The following is an 18712-nucleotide window of genomic DNA, read 5'->3' on the forward strand; positions in this document are numbered from 1 at the left end:
ACACCAAATGCCTTTTCTATGGATTAAAAGTAAAGCAATAATGTCCATTATCACTATTATTACTAGATATACATCCAGTAATGATGGCAACAGCAATAAAACAGGAACAAGAAATTGAAGGAATAAGCATAAACAAAAAGGAAAGAAAATAATCACCTTTTCCATCACATTATTGATGGTCTACTTAAAAAAACCTGCATATAAAGCTAAAAATAATTTCGAAACAATAAAGTCAGCAAAGTAGCAAGATATAAAATTAAACCTACATTAAAACATTAGCCTAAAAAAAAACCAGGCAGAAATAGGAAGAAAATTCCATTCAAAATAACCTACCAAGACTTACACAGAAATTTTGTGAATACAATTTACAAAATACCATACAGAAATACTTTAAAAATCAGAGATATAAATTACTCATGAATAGTGAGTATTGATATAATAAAAGGGCAATACTAAATTAATATACATACTACCATACCAAACTTCCAAAAGGCTACTTTATACAACCAGAAAGAAATAACAAAATTCATCTGAAAGAACAAAAAAAAAAACCAAAAGGAAATAATGGGAGAAAAGGTGGGGAAACCTACAAGTCCCATATTTCAAATTATGTGACAAAGTAATAATCATTTTATCCTTGTTAAAAAATAGGTAACTTGATTAATGGGGCCGATTAGGTACAGAAGATCCATAAAGAAACAAAGACAGTACTATAGTGTCCAATAAACACAATGACTTCAACTATTGAGGTAAAGACTCACTATCCGACAAAAACTGCTGTGAAAATGAGAAAGGCTGACAGATATTAGATTCACATCAATACAACACATTATATGCCATGATAAGCTCTAAATAGATACATAACAGAGATAAAAGGTCCCATCATAAATAAATAAAAGGAGGGAAGAAGAAATTACCATTTCCAAACTTAATCTTGACCAAATACGGGAACAAGGAGGGTACAGGAGAAAAAATAAACAATTTTGCTTACATATAATTGAAAAGCTTTTACACAAATAAAATCAATGCAGTTAAAATTAGAAGGAAAATAAGTGGCAAAAAAATCTTTGCAACAAGTTTCTCAAATAAAGTTCTGATATCTAATTTGTATAGGGAACTGCTTCAAGTATAGAGTAATAAGCCATTTCCCAAATAACAATCAATGGATGTAAAAAGGCAGTTCTCAGTAGGAGAAAAAAAAAGCAATCAACAACATATACAAAAGTCTACAAATCACCAGCAATGAGAAAAATGCAAAGTAAAACAACTCTAAGGCTTCTACCTCATGCCCAGATTAGCAAAAATGTAAGGAGGGAGGGAAGGAAGGAGGGAAGGAGGGAGACAAGAAGGAAGGAAGGAAGGAAAGAAGGAAGGAAGGGGGGAAGGAAGGAATATTTGTTGGAAGGGATATAAAGAAGACAGGCAGATAGGCAGAATATCACAGAGATGGAGCTGTGAATTGACACAGCTATTCTGGAAAACAAACTGAACCTATAGCCAAAGGTCATTAACCTTTATGTACCATTTGATACAGCTATAACACTGCTAGTCTTATGCCTCAAAGAGGAAGAACCCAAATATTCAGTTGTGTCTGTTATAACAAAAAACTGGAAATTAAGGGTTGCCCCACGAATAAGAAAATGGCTAGACAAAGTAAATGCAATGGAGTATCACTGTATGTTAAGAAATGATGAAAGGAACAGATGCATGGAAAGATTTGAATGAATCAATATGGAATGAAGAAAGTAGAATCAGGAAAATAATTTATATAATGATTAAAACACTATAAAGAAAAACCCTTAAAGACTTTAGAATTCTCAACTAATCTCAACTCCAGATGACCAAAGCTGAAGCATGTTGCCCACACTTGTGGTAAAAACATAATGAACTGGAGGTGCAGAATAAGTCATCCATTTGGGGCATGGCCAATATGAGAATCTATTTTGAATAACTATGCTACCTTATGACAAGAGAGAATTTTCAATTCTCTCTGAAGGAGGGGGGAATTTGGAAAGAGAAGGGCTAGTGATAAGTTGAGAAAAAGAAAAAAAAAAGAAAGAAGAGTATAAAAATAGAACAAATGGGAAATCAATGGTGAAAAAATTGGGGAGGGGGAGGCTGAAAGGGAGAAAGAACTAAAGAGAAGATGAGCAGAAGAGTAGAAGAGATCAGGGCAGGTATGGGGAACCTGTGGCCCTCTAGGTCCCCAAGTACGGCCGTTTGATTGAATCCAAACTTCACTAAATGAAGCCTCTTAATAAAAGGATCTGTTAGGTAAAACTTGGACTCAGTCACAAGGCCGCACCCAAGGACCTAGAAGGGCACATGTGGCCTCAAGGCCATAGGTTCCCCCACCCCTGCACTAGGAGATGGCTAGAGGGAAGTTGAAAGAACAGCAGAATACAGGAAAACAATAGGAATAAATGAAGGAGAGAACAATTTCATAGGGGGAAATCTCAGATTCCTTCCCTTCCAGTCCATCCTATACTCTGCTAGTCCTGAAAGACAAGCTTAATTATGATCCTTACTTTAAAAAAATCCAAAATATACTGCAAGCAAATATTTATTAAGTCTCTTTACTTACCAGGCACTAGTCTAGTCAATGAAGTAACTAACCAGGACTCCAAAGGAGAAGAAAGCAAGCCATCCATCTCCTAACAGAGGTCAGAGATGACCTCACAGTTGGACATATGTGAGGATTTCTTTTGTTTGATTATGCATACTTGTTACAAGGGTTTTCTTTTAATATGTAGAAGGGGCAGCTAGCAATAAGTTTGCCAGCTCCCATTTCCCCCCCGACCCCCCCACCCCCCCAAAAAAAGGGTCATTTAAACATTTTTTTAAAAACACACAGAAGAAAACCGAAATTCAGAAGAAGGAAAAAGACATGCTGAACAGCTATGAAAGTAACATTGAATTTGTTATATACTTTATTTTTAAAAAGCAAGTTATACACATTCATTTTCACATATAATAATTTTCCATTCTACTTTTCATTTGAAAATTCTGATTTTCATTAAATTCAGAATAAAATTTTTAATGAATTATAATTTTAAAACACAATTTTTTAAAATTAAATGGACAAACAAAAAAACCCCTCCACATTGACCTTTCTATGTTAAACCTGGTACAATTTTTTAAATAATTCAGTATTTTCACATGACATGAGTACACATTAGAACATTACTTTTTTGTATTAAAAACAAATGTATTTTAAGGCTAAATTAAGCTTTTCTTAGTTTAGTTTTGTGGTATGAGAATGTCAGTAAACCTCATTTCTCATGATTTTCAGACATTTCTACCCACCTAATAATCTGTGGCCTTTCTGAGCTAAAATGAAGCAGGTTAAATTGAAAGGTCATTTATCCAATCTTCATTAATTTGTCAATGCCTCAAAGTTTACATTAACTGACACCACTAGTTCAGCTGGTTGCTCCAGGCCTTTGCATGAGTTTCACACACAAAGCCTGAGGACCATGAAAAGGGAAAAGTAAAACCTTATTAGCTCCTTAACACATGCAAGATTTAAATCAGTTACACATTGGTACAGTGACTCTTGCTTTTCTCACAGATACAAAGAAAACTGTAGTTTTCAACAAATAAGAACTCTTATAGACAGTTTTTTAAAGACTAATGAATTGTTTACTTTATAAGACCATAAGAAATTCATTTTGCTACTTTAAAGTTAATTACAAGTATGATACCTTTTTTGTTCACCATTTCTATAGAAATATATGACATTTACATTCCCTCTTTTCCCTTTGTGTATAGCATTTTCATATACTGTATCTTCAACTTTACTGCTATACTTTCTCTCAATTACCTCTCCTTTGTAAATTCTGCACACTAACCTTACAAATCAAATCTAAAAACAAAAATAATCTCTACTAACAAACACTGTCCAAAAAAATGACATATTCATCTTAAAACTAGGCAGTGTGAAACATGAAAATGGGTTGTGAAAAAAAAGTGGGAAACTGTCCAGTCAAATAAAAGATAAACAGATCACCTATGAAAACTTTGGGAGCCAACATCTGATTTGGAGGAGTCACAATCAAGGAATGGTACACTATAAACTTTCATTCTTAAAGAGAAGACATCTATATTTGTAGACTCATCCATATTTGCCAAAGATAATATCATTCTATCAGTCATAACATGTCAACCAATAAACACTTTCCTATGTGACTCTTTCTACAAAATCTAGTGAGAGAACTTCTAACCTATCCAGATCCAAGATGGTATGTCAGTGACAGTAAAATGGTGGTACAGAATGTAAAAACAGCAGGACTAAATGATACTCTCTTCTCCTATTTACATAAGAGTAGTTCCTAACAAATTTCATTCAGTTAAATTATATTGTAGGCTCTAAAAAGCTAAGAAAAATTATTAAAAATATAGGATTTTCAGATAAATTTAATTTTGTGGTGGCAAAGAACGGGAAATTGAACGCATGCTCATCAGCTGGGGAAATGGCTAAACAAGTTTGGGTATATGATTTTGATGGAAGACTATTGTTCTGTAAGAAATGATGAGCTGGTTGGTTTTAAAAAAAAAAAGGAAGACTAGCATGAAATAATGAAGAGCGAAATAAGCAGAACCAAGAGAAGGCTGTATACAGTAAAAACAATATCGTTTGAAGAATAACTGTGAATCTCTAAGTTATTCTGAGTACTATAAACATTCAAATCAACTACAAACGACCAATAAAAGGAGATGCTACCACCTCTAGAGAAAGAATTCAGAAGCAGTTAGGTACGCAGTGGATAGAGCACTGGCCCTGGAGTCAAGAGGACCTGAGTTCAAAGTCAGACTCAGACACATAACACGCACTAGCTGTGTGACTCTGGGCAAGTCACTTAACCCCAACTGCCTCACCAAAAAAAAAAAATTCAGAAGTAGAAGTATGCAAAGTATGGTTTTACATAAATGTATAGATACCTAAATCTATATCTATCTATATCTCTACATATAAAGATACAGATATCTGTGTCAAATGGTGGCCTTCTCTAGTGTGAATGGAAAGGGAAGACAATTCAGAATTTAAAATATAACTAAAAGAAATAACATTAAATTTTTTAAAATTCCTGCATAGAATCAAGCAACAAATATCTGCTACAACTTCAACCCGTCTCAAATACGAAGCTTCATGGTATTTTGGTATATCATAAAATCAGTGCAAAATATTATGTTAATAAAGGGTTGAGTGGTTTAACTACCAAGTATTCCAAGAGATTTTCCTTTTAACTTAGGGGAAAAAACTTGGTGCTAAATATAAATCACAATGTAGAAAGCTACAAAATTACATGGTCCAGTTAATAGGATATATTTGCAGCACCTCACAGTTGTACTTTTTTTTTCAATTTTTAAACATTTTTATTTAAAGTTTTGAGTTCCAAATTCTATCCCTCCCTCCCTTCCCCCTTCCCTGGGACAGTAAGCAATCAATTATAGGTTATACATGTGCAATCCTGTAAAACATTTCCACACGAAAATCATTTTGTACAAGAAAACTCAAACAAAAGGGAAAAAAATGAAAGAAAAAGTGAAAGATAGCATGCTTCAGTCAGTACCAGTTTTTTCTCTGGAGGCAGATAGTATGCTTCATCATTAGTCCTTTGACATTGTCTTGGATCATTGTATTGCTGAAAGAGCTAGGTCATTCACAATTCATCATTCTACAATATTGCTATTACTGTGTACAATATTCTCCTGGTTCTGTTCACTTCACTATGCATCAGTTTGCACAAGTCTTTCAAGGTTTTTCTGAAATCATTCTGTTTGTCATTTCTTACAACACAATAATATTCTATTACAATCATATACCACAGCTTGTTTAGCCATTCCCCAGCTAATGGGTATCCCTTCAATTTATAATTCTTAGACACCACAAAAACAGCTGCTGTAAATATTTTGGGACAAATAGATTCTTTTCCCTTTATTTAATCTCTTTGCAACACAGCCTTGGGACAGGCCTTCACTACTGGTCAGCAATGGGATCAAGGCCTTGCTGGTGGCTAGTGCTGGCAGTGGGGCCTGGCTGCAGCTGCACAGACTGCTCACTTGCCTAGGAAGATGCTGGCTTGCAGGAGGGCTAAGCCTTGCTGATGGACTGCCACAGATTTGGAGCCTTGCTGCAGGCTCCCTGCTGTGAGGCTAGATGCTGCAGCTGCTACTACTCTTTTTCTTGGGAGGGGAGGGGGCGGGGTGGTGAGGCAATTGGGGTTAAGTGACTTGCCCAGGGTCACACTGCTAGTATCAAGTCTCTGAGGCTGGATTTGAACTCAGGTCCTCCTGACTCCAAGGCCAGAGCTCTATCCACTGCACCACCTAGCTTCCCCCTGCTACTACTCTTGGACCTTGCTCCCCTTCCATTTCAATGAGAGAGACCTTTCCTACCAGGCTGATTAACTGCTTCCTTGCTCGTAGATCAATTCTGAGATGGTTTTCTGGTTGTTTGGAGAGTCTGGGAGGGCTTCAAAAGGTTCCTTCCTCACTCCACCATCTTAGTACCACAAGTCCAGCTGTACACTTTACTGTATTGCAGGGACAGCTAGGTGGCGCAGTGGATAGAGCTCCAGCCATGGAATCAAGAGGACTTGCCTTAAAATCCAGCATCAGACACTTGACACCTACTGGCTGTGTGACCTTTGGCAAGTCACTTAACCTGGACTGCTTTACCAAAGGACAAAAAAAAAAAAACCAAAACACCTACTACAGGGGCAGATAGGTGGCACTGTGGATAGACCACCAGCCCTGGAGTCAAGAGGACTTAAGTTCAAATTTGGCCTTTGACACTTGACACTTACTAGCTGTGTGACTGTGGGCAATTCATTTAACCCAGATGGCCTCACAATAAACAAAACAACTTCTGTTACAGCCAAGGTAGCTACCTACACATGAGGCAAACCACCCAGCTCCCGATATCAAATTCCAACAATTCCAACTACCCTCAAGTCGCCAACAGACCAAGCAATAATCAAAAATCCAGTGAGAAACTACAAAAGACTTCTAGGTTCTATAACCATCAAGATAGAGACTGGCATTATTTTCAATCATAAAGACCTCTCAAATCACTCCAAAATAAGAGAGCTATGAATAACAGATAACTCATTTTCAGCTGTCTCCATGATCTAAAACATTTAAGAACCTTAACAAAGTAACAATTCAATGAACTAACAGCAGAAGTTAATTTATAACCTCTACCTTACAGGTTCAACACTCTCACCCACCAGCCATCACAATGCCAGTGCTCTACAAGTTAACTGAAGGACTTAGAATAGAACATAACTGCCATTAATCCTCCCAATGTTACAGTGCCACTAACTGCAATGTATTTCCTGCCTTTTGTGGCTAAACTTCAGGAAGATGTCTTCATTAAGCACCTCCACTCTCTCCTTTCGCAATCTTAATACTAACAGTCTACCTCTCCCCTCATCATTCCACTGAAACTGCTACCTCCAAAGTGACTAAGGATTTAATTGCCTAAAACAATAGTCCTCATTATTCTCAACTTCTCTGCAGCCTTTGACAATGTCCATCACCCTCTTCTTGATACCATCTTCACTTCAGGTTTTCAAAACACCACTCTCCTGGTTCTCCTACCTATCTAATCACTCCTCAATCTCCTTTGTTGGACCTTCATCTGATTCACTCTAACTAACCATGGGTGCCCTACAGGGCTCTATTTTGCATCCTAATTTCTTCTCCTCCGATACTATTCAATTTGCTGATCCCATCAACTCCCAGTTATTCAATTATCATATCTATGATGATTATTCACATCAACTTATCCAACCCTAATCTGTCTGATCTCCAGTCTTGCCCATTAGATATCTCAAACTGAGTGCCCAATAGATCTTTTTTTTACATTCATTTACTATTAGCATTTTTCATTTTGAATTCCAAATTCTCTCTCTCCCCCCCACCCCTTCCCCCACCTAAAAATGCAAGCAATATGATAGATAGTATACATGTGAAGTCATGCAAAATACATTTCCATATTTACTCATATCAAGCCCCCCTCCAAAAAGAAAAAAGAAAAAAAGAAGAAAGAAAATCATACTTCTATTTCCACTCAGGATTCATCAGTTCTTTCCTTCTCTGGAGATAGCATTTTTTCATCATGAGTCCTTTGGAATTGTCTTGGATCACTGGATTGATCAGAGTAGCTAAGTCGTTCACACTTAAACATCATTACAATATTGTTGTAATTGGATACGAAGATCTCCTGGTTCTGCTCACTTCACTTTGTATCAGTTCATACAGGTGTCCACATGTTTTTCTGAAACTACCACCCTCCTCATTTCCCTCAGCACAAATATATTCTATCACAATCATAATCTACAATTTGTTCAGCTATTTCCCAATTAAAAAGCATCCGCTCAAATGTCCCATTCTTGGCTACCAAAAAAAGATCTGCTATAAATATTTTTGTACATATGGGTCCTTTCCCTTCTTCTTTGATATCCTTGGGGTATGGAGGACCTGGTGGTGTTATTGCTGGGTCAAAGACTATGCACAATTTCATAGACCTTTGGTAATAGTACCAAATTGTTCTCCAAAATGATTGGACCACATTAAAATCCATAAATAGTTCATTAGAGTACCTATTTTCCCCTCACCCATTCCAGCATTTGTCATTTCTGATAGGTGTTAGGGGGTTGTTTTAATTTGCCTTTCTCTAACCAACAATGATTTAGAGCATTTTTTTCATATGATTAAAGAAAGCTTTGATTTCTTCTTTTGAAAATTGCGTGATCATATCCCTTGACCATTTATCAACTGGGAAATGGCTTCTGTTCTTATAAGTTTGACTGGGATTTATAATCGATTTATATTTGACAAAGCAGGTTTTTATCGAAGTAACTTGCTGTAAAAAACTTTTTATACTACTTCATTGTCAATGGTACCATTAAGCAAAATATAATTTCCCTGATCATTCCTCTTAATTAGGTCTATTTTTGCTTTTGCTTTGTCTGAGATCATGATTACTATTCCTGCCCTTTTTTAGGTTAGCTGAAGCATATTCAATTCTGTTCCAGTCTCTTATTTTAATTTGCTATACGTCTTTCTGTTTCAAGTGTGTCTCCTGTAAAAAACATATTATTAGGTTCTAGTTTCTAATCCATTCTGTGATTCACTTTCATGGGTGAATTTATCTCATTAACATTCAGAATTATTATTACTAACTGTGGATTTGGGCAGCTATGTGTTATATTAGGTAGATTATTCTTGACTGTAATCCTAGCTCCTCTGCCTTCTGAATTATCATATTCCAAATCCTCCACTCCTTTTATCTGGAAGCTCCTAAACTTCTGCCATCCTCACTGTGGCTCCATGGTATTTGAATGGTTTCTTTCTGGCTACATGCAATACTTGTTCCTTGACCTGGGAGCTCTGGAATTTGGTTACAATATTCCTAGCAGTACTCCTTTTGGGATCTCTCTCAGGAGGTGATTGGTAGATTCCTTCAATTTCTGTTTTACCCTCCAGATCTAAAATATTGGAGTAGTTTTACTTAATAATTTTTTAAAATATGATGCTTAGGTTCTTTTCCTGATCATGGCTTTAAAGTAGTCCAATAACTCTTAAATTAACTGTCTCTCCTTGATCTATTTGCCAGGTCAGCTGTTTTTCTTTTTTTTTTCTTTTATTTTTTTGAAGCAATTGAGGTTAAGTGACTTGCCCACAGTCACACAGCTATTAAGTGTCAAATATTTGGTCTGAAGCCGGATTTGATCTCAGGTCCTCCTGACTTCACGGCCGGTGCTCTATCCACTGTGCCACTTAGTTGCCCCTAGTCAGCTGTTTTTCTAATGAGATATTTCATTTTTTTCCCCTATTTTTCCATTCATTGGACTTCATTTTATTGTTTCTTAATATCTCATGAAGTCATTAGCTTCCACTTGCCAATTTTAATTTTTTTAAGTGATTAATTTATTTTTAGTTTTCAACAATCACTTCCATAAGCTTGAGTTTTAAATTTTCTCCCCCTCCCTCCTCAAGACAGTGGGCAATCTGATATAGGCTATACATATATATGCCTATTAATCATATTTTCACATTGTAAAAAAAAAATTAGAACCAACAGGAGGAACCACAAGAAAAAGAAAATAAAACAAAACAGAAAGAAATAAGAGCAAACAGTATGCTTCAATCTGCGTTCAGACTCCATAGTTCTTTCTCTGGATGTGGATAGCATTTTCCATCCCGGAGATGCCTTAGATCCTTGCATTGCTGAGAAGAACTAAGTCTTATAAAGTTAGTCATCACACAATGTGTCTGTTACCATATACAATGTTTTCCTGGTTCTACTCACTTCACTCAGTCTTTCCAGGTTTTTCTGATGTCCACTTGCTCATCATTTCTTACACCACAACAGTATTTCATTACATTCATATACCACAACTTGTTCAGCCATTCCCCAATTGATGGGCATCCCCTCAATTTCCAATTCTTGGCCACCATAAAAAGAGCTGCTATAAATATTTTTGTACATGGGTCAAAAGGCCACACCCAACTTAGACTTAGACAATAACGAGACAAAAGGTGAACCATCATTTTTCACTGGACTAAAGAATGTGAAAACATAAAAGAGATGAAGATAGAGGGAGATAAATGATTTAACCTAATTAAGTCCAAGGTTTACCAACCAGAAAAATAACTCCTGAATATTCTCAGAAAGAGTACAGGGGCAGCTAGGTGACACAGTGGATAGAGTACCACCCCTGGACTCAGGAGGACCTGAGTTCAAATCCAGCCTCAGACACATGATACTTGATGATACTTACTAGCTGTGTGACCCTAGGCAAGTCACTTCACCCCAACTGACTCAACAAAAAGAAAAGAAAGAGTACCTACAGAAACATGGGTGAGGAGGCAGAAAGATAGAATGAGGAAGGCAGCTAGGTTGCGCAGTGGATAGAGAACCAGCACTGGAGTCAGGAGGACCTGAGTTCAAATCCAACCTCAAACACATACACTTACTAGCTGTGTGACCTGGACAAGTCACTTAACCCCACTGCTTAGCCAAAAAGAGAGAGAGAGAGAGAGAGAGAGAGAGAGAGAGAGAGAGAGAGAGAGAGAGAGAGAGAGAGAGAGAGAGGGAGAGAGAGAGAGATTGAAACAAGGGAGAAATCTCATTTTAGTGGTAAGTGGGCCATTGCTAAAGAAATCCTCTCATAGAGAAAGAGACATTCTATAAAGGAGACAAGGACCTTATAAAGGTTAGAATCTGCAAGTATTTGGCATTTAGACTGACCACGTATCCTGCCTCCGGAGAAGAGGAATCAGAAAAAAGAAAAACCATGAGGAGGGCAAAAATTAATAATGAATTACTTAATTAGGAATATAATTGGGGCAATATCCTCTCTACTACTTGCAAGAACTGTTATTTCTCATGTAGGCATGACAGAAAAAAGATCTACAAGGCAATAACACAGAAACTATTTGGATGAGGGAATACAAAGTAGATACCTCAGAAACATTACTTCTATAACAAATACAAAGACCGTATGAGGATCATGAATCAAAAAATAAAAGTCTAGAACAGGCAAAAAGGAAAGATAAATAATGAGAAGGATAAGGGAGAAATAACAGTAAATCACTTCTTCTACCCTGTAACTACACAAAAGGTCAATTCCACTTTGTTCCTTCAGCTAAAAGCCTAAGGGCAGTAAGAAGGAGAGAGAGGAAGCCAGGTCCTGGCCCAGATTAGCCTCCCACTGTCAGCAGACACAGACCAGGAACAGGAATAACTTACAAGCGTCTGTGTCCAGAGGAAATAAGACTCAAGGCAAGTCGAATTAATCTTGGAGAAAACCATACATTGGTTAGGAAGCCCCAAGATGACAGTCTTGGAAACCCCATGAAGCAGCAGTGGGAGGGTAGGGCAGGACAAGTAGATTTGAGAAGAGTCAATATAAAGATGGCAAATCTGTAGTGGACCCAGTCAGAACATTTGCATCCTCTTCTCCACCTTTATTCAGCACAGTACGTGTGTAGGAACAAAAGCAGCAGATGATGGGAAGGATCCAGGGCTGAAGCTTGGCTAGGAAAAATTGGCAATATGATAAAGGGGCTAAAGATTCAATAAAGGAGGATAGCATAGAATCAAATTTGTTCACCAAAGATTAAAGATAGGGAGAAGAGAACAGAGTGACTAGTGCAGTTGACATGCCCTGGAAGAGAAATGAGAGGTCAAAGGACTAGAGGTCATGGTGCAGATAAAGAATCCAGATATGTAGGAAAAGGCAGCAGGAAAGGTGAAAACCCAATAGTTTATGTTCAGAAAAGAGGATTGCAGAATTATTGAACTGTGGTGGTGGTACATTTGTGGGTGATGGCTAGATCAAGAATATGACTATCTTTGTGTCTAAATGAGGTGTGATGGAAGAGTGGGGCTCAGGGAAGAAGAGTAGGTTGAAGAACTGAGTCATCAGAGTTTTTGATGGAGAATTAATATATATGTTGAAGTCTCCCAGTATGAAGACAGGAGGTGAGGAGGAGGGAAAAATAATAAGTCAGGTATCAAACTCAAAGAAGAGATTGATCTGAGGAGTCTGCTAACAACAGCTACCAGTATTTTGATTGGGTGACAGAGATGATTAGCATGCATCTCAAAGGAAGGGAGATTACTTAGTGATGCAGGAAGGGGGAGAACATGGAAGTAGCAATGAGGAGCAAGAAGTATCCCACCTTCCCTGTCTTCACCAGTGAGCCAGAGTGAATGAGTGGAGGTGCAACCAACACCAAAAGGGTAGCCAGGTTTCAGTAAGGGCTAGTAGATGGAAAGAGAGCAAAAAGAGAAGATTTAAGAGGAAGGGAAGTTTGTTGCCTATGTAACAGGTATTTCAGAGTATACGGTGGAAGGGCTGGGTGGAGTTCACATGAAACTTTGGGGTTGGAAATTTGAGGGGAATAGAAATGAGGAATCAAGCGGTATAAAGTATTATTAAGTTCTTTTTTTTTTTTTCTGGTAAGGCAATAGGGGTTAAGTGACTTGGCCACGGTCATACAGCTAGTGTTATGTGTCTGAGGCCAGAATTGAACTCAGGTCCTCCTGATTTCAGGGCCGTGCTCTATCCACTGTGCCTCCTAGCTGCCCCCTGGTATAAAGTATTGAGTGAGGTTTGAATGATTATCTACAGGAGTTCAGAGTCACCAGAATGTAAAGAGAATGAATAGGTGGGAAAATGTTCATCATAAAGGGAAGGACATCACTCTTTTATCTTGAAAGGACAGACACAGCAAGAAATGGAAGGCCTGAAGTCAAAGGGGGGGGTTGTTCTTCACCCCAGAGTTTCACCACCTCCCAGTTGGAAGATTAGGCTGGCAGCAGGAAGTAGAAGATAGCTTGTGCTGGTACGGACAGATGTAGTTGCTTTAGGACAGATGGAAAATTCCTGGCCCAGCATGTGGCCAAGGAGAATAAGGAATATTTCAACTCCCCTACCTTGACTACTGAGTCAAAGAGAATGAATGAAAGTGAAGCTAGTGGTAGAAAGTGTGGCCAGGGAGACTGTGTCTTCACAAGACAGCCAGAAGAGGAAAGGAGAAGGCAATGAAAGATTTAAGATAAAAGCAGTTTGTTGCCTATGGATCAGGCATTGAAGAGAGCAGAGTGAAAGGGATGTATACCACTTAGTGGGGATTCAAGAAAGAAGGAGAGTGTTGAAATGAACAGGAATAAGTAACTGGGTAGCGGAAGATGGGGAACAGGGAGTGCATGATGACCTACAGGGGTTGAGAACCATTGGGGTGTAAATGAATGACCCAATACAAGTTTGTTAATCATTAAATGAAAAATTTAGAGAGATTTTCAAAGTCAATAGTACTATGATTTAAGGGTGGAGTCATCTTAGAGCCTTGAGCAGTGTAGGTGAGAGGGTAAGAACTTGGAGCAAAAAGAGTAGTGATATTATCCTTCCCTAAAGCAGAAGACCAGAATAGAAACTTAATTGAATGGTATCCTCTCTCCTCACTTCTCAGCAACAAGATAAGGAATGACATGTTTCATGTTCCCACAGGAGGCTGGAGACCAGGAAAGAGATGCCAAGGTGCCCACCTCTCCACTCCACACTGTGAAAGGCCGGAAATCAGGCTGGAGACGTTCAAGGAGCATTTGCAGCACGTGGAAATCCCCCTCCTCTCCTCATCCAAGTAGAGGCAGAAAGATTTACAGTATGACTGCTTAGCACAATGTTTGGTACATAATAATAAGCCCTTAATAAATCTTTATTGATTTAGTGACCATTCCAGTCACTCCTTCACTGAAAGAACTCCATTTTGTCAACTGTCCTTCAAATATGATTCCCCAGATGGAATATAACATCCTAAATGTGGACAAAGAGTACATTAGGACTTTTTTGTTCTGTACAATGTATAATAAATGTTGCCTAAGAAGACATTAGTTCTATACATACATTTTCAGGTTTGTTCTTTTATACAAAAAGTACACAAACTCTGTTGTTCATTTCTAATTCCTTATATGGTGATAAACAGAAATCCTATGATGATAGATATAAACTGGAAACTCCTGGATTCCTATAGTACTTAAATTTTATGCTGATAGAAACAAAAGCATTTGAAACAATTTCTTGCCCAAGTACACCATCTGGTGGACACAACAATTTTAGCCAAACCATTACATATAAGGAAAACCTTATATGAATTAAAGACCATAAGGACAAAACTTTTACGATTAAAAGATTCTCATACCCTACTTAATGTAGATAATATCTAATCCAGGACTGTTCCAATTAAAATAATTCTGATTTTCCTTTAAAGGCCAATGTACCTCGTTATAGTAAAAAATGCTTTTTGTAATAATCACAAATGACAAAACTTTAGAGCTAAAAATCTTATAAATCATTTAGTGTAACCACATGATCTAACAGATATGAAGCACAAAGGGTAACTTGGTAGTGTCCTAGATAATTCAAAGTTGAGTGTATGAATAAATAGGATAACCCTTTATCTTGTTATGTTTGGAGGCTTCTACTTCAAAAGCCCTAAGGTTACAGGAAGGATCTTTTATAATCTTTGTGACAAAGCATAGCTCACTGGATAGGGGAAGGAGGAACAGACATTGAGAAGTAAATGTAAGGTAAAAACAAGCCAGCAATAAATTTTTTAAAAGGATAAAGAAAGGAAATGAAACTTTGGCAACTATTATAGTATCCTGATACTCTGGTAAGATTACGGCCTCGTACCTTGCGATTAGCTATTACGTAACACTAAAAGTACTAAAATTGTAATGGTATCAACCTCCCAAAGCAACAAAATTCAAAACTTCCAAATCACTTTTTTAGCTTTTCCCCAGTTATTCCATATCATCTGCAAAGTTATTACTTTCTCCTATTTCATTCCATTAATTTTTTCAGTTTTTATTAAGTGATGATTATATAACATGAAACCATACTCCATGGGGATCTTGACAAAATAAGAGTGATGGTATTCACAGATGTACAATATTAATCTCTGAAGCTACCCACATCTATATGATATACTTTCAAATGTTGCCTTCCTTCAAGTTACAGTGAATTTTAGTATTTTAGTATTCACACTTTTTTGTTTAAAGCCAGTGACAGATTTGGTTTGGTCGGCTTGACCCAAGTCAAACGCCAAATGCCTAGCATGAGGAACAGATCAAAAATAAGGGAGAGCATGGCAGTAACTGCTGTCAAGAAGGTATTCACTTGTGTTTAAAATATACATACCTGAGGAGAGAGGTATAAAGGTGTTACATTACTTATACATTATAAAATGTAGAAAAGTATAACAAATCTGGATAACGAACAAAGGAGGGAGAAATAGAAGTCACATTATTATAGGAATACATTTGAGATTACTTCAATAGGTGGAGAAAATGGATAAGTTCCTTGAGACAGATCATAAAACTAGCACAAAGCCAGGGAGACCCCAGAAATCTAAATATTTACTCTAACATATATTCTGTTAAAAAGAGAGGATTCGTAATATGTCTTGTTAATCATGTCCCCTAACTATGAGTGTTCCCAAAGCTCTATTCTGGGCCCTCTTCTTTTCTCGCTCTTTATTAGTTCACTTTGAGAGCTCATCAGCTTCCATGGATTCAATTATCATTTCTATGCAGATGATTCCCAGACCTATTTATTTAGCCCTAATCTCTCTCCTAACTCCGTTTTTGTTTTCTTCTTCTTCTTCTTCTTCTTTTTTTTTGTGGGGGGTGTGGAGGGGGTGATGAAGCAATGTGGGTTAAGTGACTTGCCCAGGCTCACACAGCTAGGAAGTGTCAAGTGTCTGAGTCCAGATCTGCATTCAGGTCTTCCTGCCTCCATGGCTGGTGTACTATCCACTGCACCACCTAGCTTCCCTCTCTCTCCTAACTTCCAATCTTGCCTAATAGTGAGTCTCCAGCAAACTGCCTATTGAACATCTCAAAATGGATGTTCCATAACCATCTAAAACTCAACATGCCCAATTCTGAACTCACTGTCTTTCTCCAAAAACTTTCCCCTCTTCCTAACTTCTTTATTACTGTCAAGGGCACCAGCACTACCATCCTTCCTGTCACCCAAGCTCACAATCCAGGTATCATTCTTCAGTCTCTCATTCACCATGTCCAATCTGTTGCCAAGGACAATATATTTCACCTTTGCACAGTCTCCCAAACACACCCCTTTTTGCTCTTCTGACACTGCCACCACTCTAGGCGGTGCAGGCCCTCATCATCTCATGCCTGAACTATTACAATAGTCTGCTGGTAGTTTTCCTTGCTTGAAGTGGCTCCCTGACTCCAATCCATCCTCCAGTAAATTGCCAAAATTGATGTTCTTAAAGATAAAAAACTTTAACAAACATAGGTCACTCTCCAGTATTTTAATTACCTTGAATAACAGTAATATTTTATTTTTATCAAATATATCAGTAGCTATAAAGGCAATGAAAATGTCAGTAGATTGCAGGAACTGTTAAAACAGCTAGAGTCAATGGATATTCTCTTTTTGTAGTACGAGATAGGGTAATCAAGGGGCACATCTCACAAACTTCCTAAGGCTGAGAGTATAGTAGCAAAACTCACAGGCCTCATCCTACTGTTCATCAGGATGAAGTTTCTGACCTGCTGTCTTTCCAATCTGGACCAATTAACTCTTCCTCAAGAAGCCTTGTGGCCCACCACCTCTCAGGGGCTCATATCCACTGTCAGACTTAGGACAATAGTTTAGCTTTATCCTCACTGCAGTTCAGGATTCTAAAACAATCATCCAATAGCCTCAGTCTTCCCAGCAAAAGGATTACAGGTGTGGAACAACGCACAATTGACAGTGGAGGGTCCAAAGAATCCTGTGTCTTGCAGGACCAATATCTTAGATGATTTGTTTCAAAATGTGTAAATAATGAGGTTGTCTTAAAACTATGTTTAAAAACCAATAGCTTGTCTTCATTTTATTTTAGCAACTGAGTTATGAAGTCTAAATTTAGCATTCTTTCTAAATAACATCAATGTATTATGATTTATAAGGATAAGAACCAAAAGGATAAACACTGCAAATCAAAGATTAGCCTCACTGTCACATTCCAATAACTGTCATCTGTTATAGCAAGATATTTTCATTGTATTTTATTTCAAACAACTTGAACATGCCCCTAAATCTGTTAATTCTGGTCATATGCAACAAAAAAGGAGATAATCCAAAATGGCAGCCACCCAAAAAATTCTGTAGATAGATCTCCTTTAAAAATGCATTACGTGCATATACATGCAGCAACTGTGGTAAGACACCACAATTTTTTGCTCCTCCCTTCTATGTAACTTCCATACAGCTGTTATACTTCCTGCATCCAAACAAGGACCAAAACAGATGCACTTCTATACTCAGGAAATAACTTTCAACATCCTTTTGAAAAGGACCTTCTTTGAACACACATACATACCCTAACGCTTCACCTGGACAGAACTGATAACACAAGTAACTGAAAATGATAAACATTCATTCTAAAATATCACTCTTTATCTCCCCTAACATATCATCGTGCCCAACCTCTACAACAATAATGTCAAACTCGCAAAGAAATGGGGCCATTAAACCATACATACAAAAGGATCCCTACAGCAGATAATGACTTAGAAACCACATATTAACATTATTTATGTTCAACTGTATTTTTACTTATTTTGTTAGACATTTCTCAATTACATTTTAAATTGTTTTTTGGGTACCCAGAAATATGGCAGAAGGCCCTGCATGACTGACACTTCTAACCTAAAATACATAGCTCATCCTACAGTCTGTACTTCATGGTTGCACATGGTATGCCAAATATTTTTAATAATAACTGACTAAAAGGCAGTCAAATTGATAATTAATTCAAAATTATTTAATAATACCTAGTATTTGCTCAATTGTGTTTGTTACCATTTGGTACAGATGCTCAACAGCAACACTCTTTATATTGATTTTTTTATTTCCCCATAACTTGTATTTTTTAGCCATACTGCATCAACCAAAGAAAGATAAATCATTTTTCTCAATTGCCCAAAATAAAAGACAATATCAAATGATCTTTCACAAAAGCCATTATGTACAAGAACAGACATACTTCATCATATATGCTTCCATTGATATCTGCTCCATAGATTGGCGCCACAAATGTCAAATTCTTCCAGTATTTGCGCTCCAAATCTTCATAGTCTAAATATCTTGGGGTGCAATACCTGTAAGAAAGA

The 18712-nt window shown here is 37.3% G+C and overlaps 1 protein-coding gene across 8 annotated transcripts in view; it reads right to left on the bottom strand.

Moving 5' to 3' along the window:
- Positions 1-18712, bottom strand: part of KDM4C (lysine demethylase 4C) — a 484233-nt gene that overhangs the window by 371626 nt on the left and 93895 nt on the right. For all 8 annotated transcript variants that reach the window (XM_021006278.2, XM_021006277.2, XM_021006274.2 and 5 more), the window contains one exon: positions 18586-18700. In XM_021006278.2, the coding sequence (XP_020861937.2) occupies positions 18586-18700 (115 nt within the window). The remainder of the gene's footprint in view (positions 1-18585; positions 18701-18712) is intronic.

Source organism: Phascolarctos cinereus, unplaced genomic scaffold (genome assembly GCF_003287225.1).
Source record: "Phascolarctos cinereus isolate Bilbo 61053 unplaced genomic scaffold, phaCin_HiC Scaffold_4;HRSCAF=312, whole genome shotgun sequence".
In the NCBI taxonomy this organism is placed as follows: Eukaryota; Metazoa; Chordata; class Mammalia; order Diprotodontia; family Phascolarctidae; genus Phascolarctos; species Phascolarctos cinereus.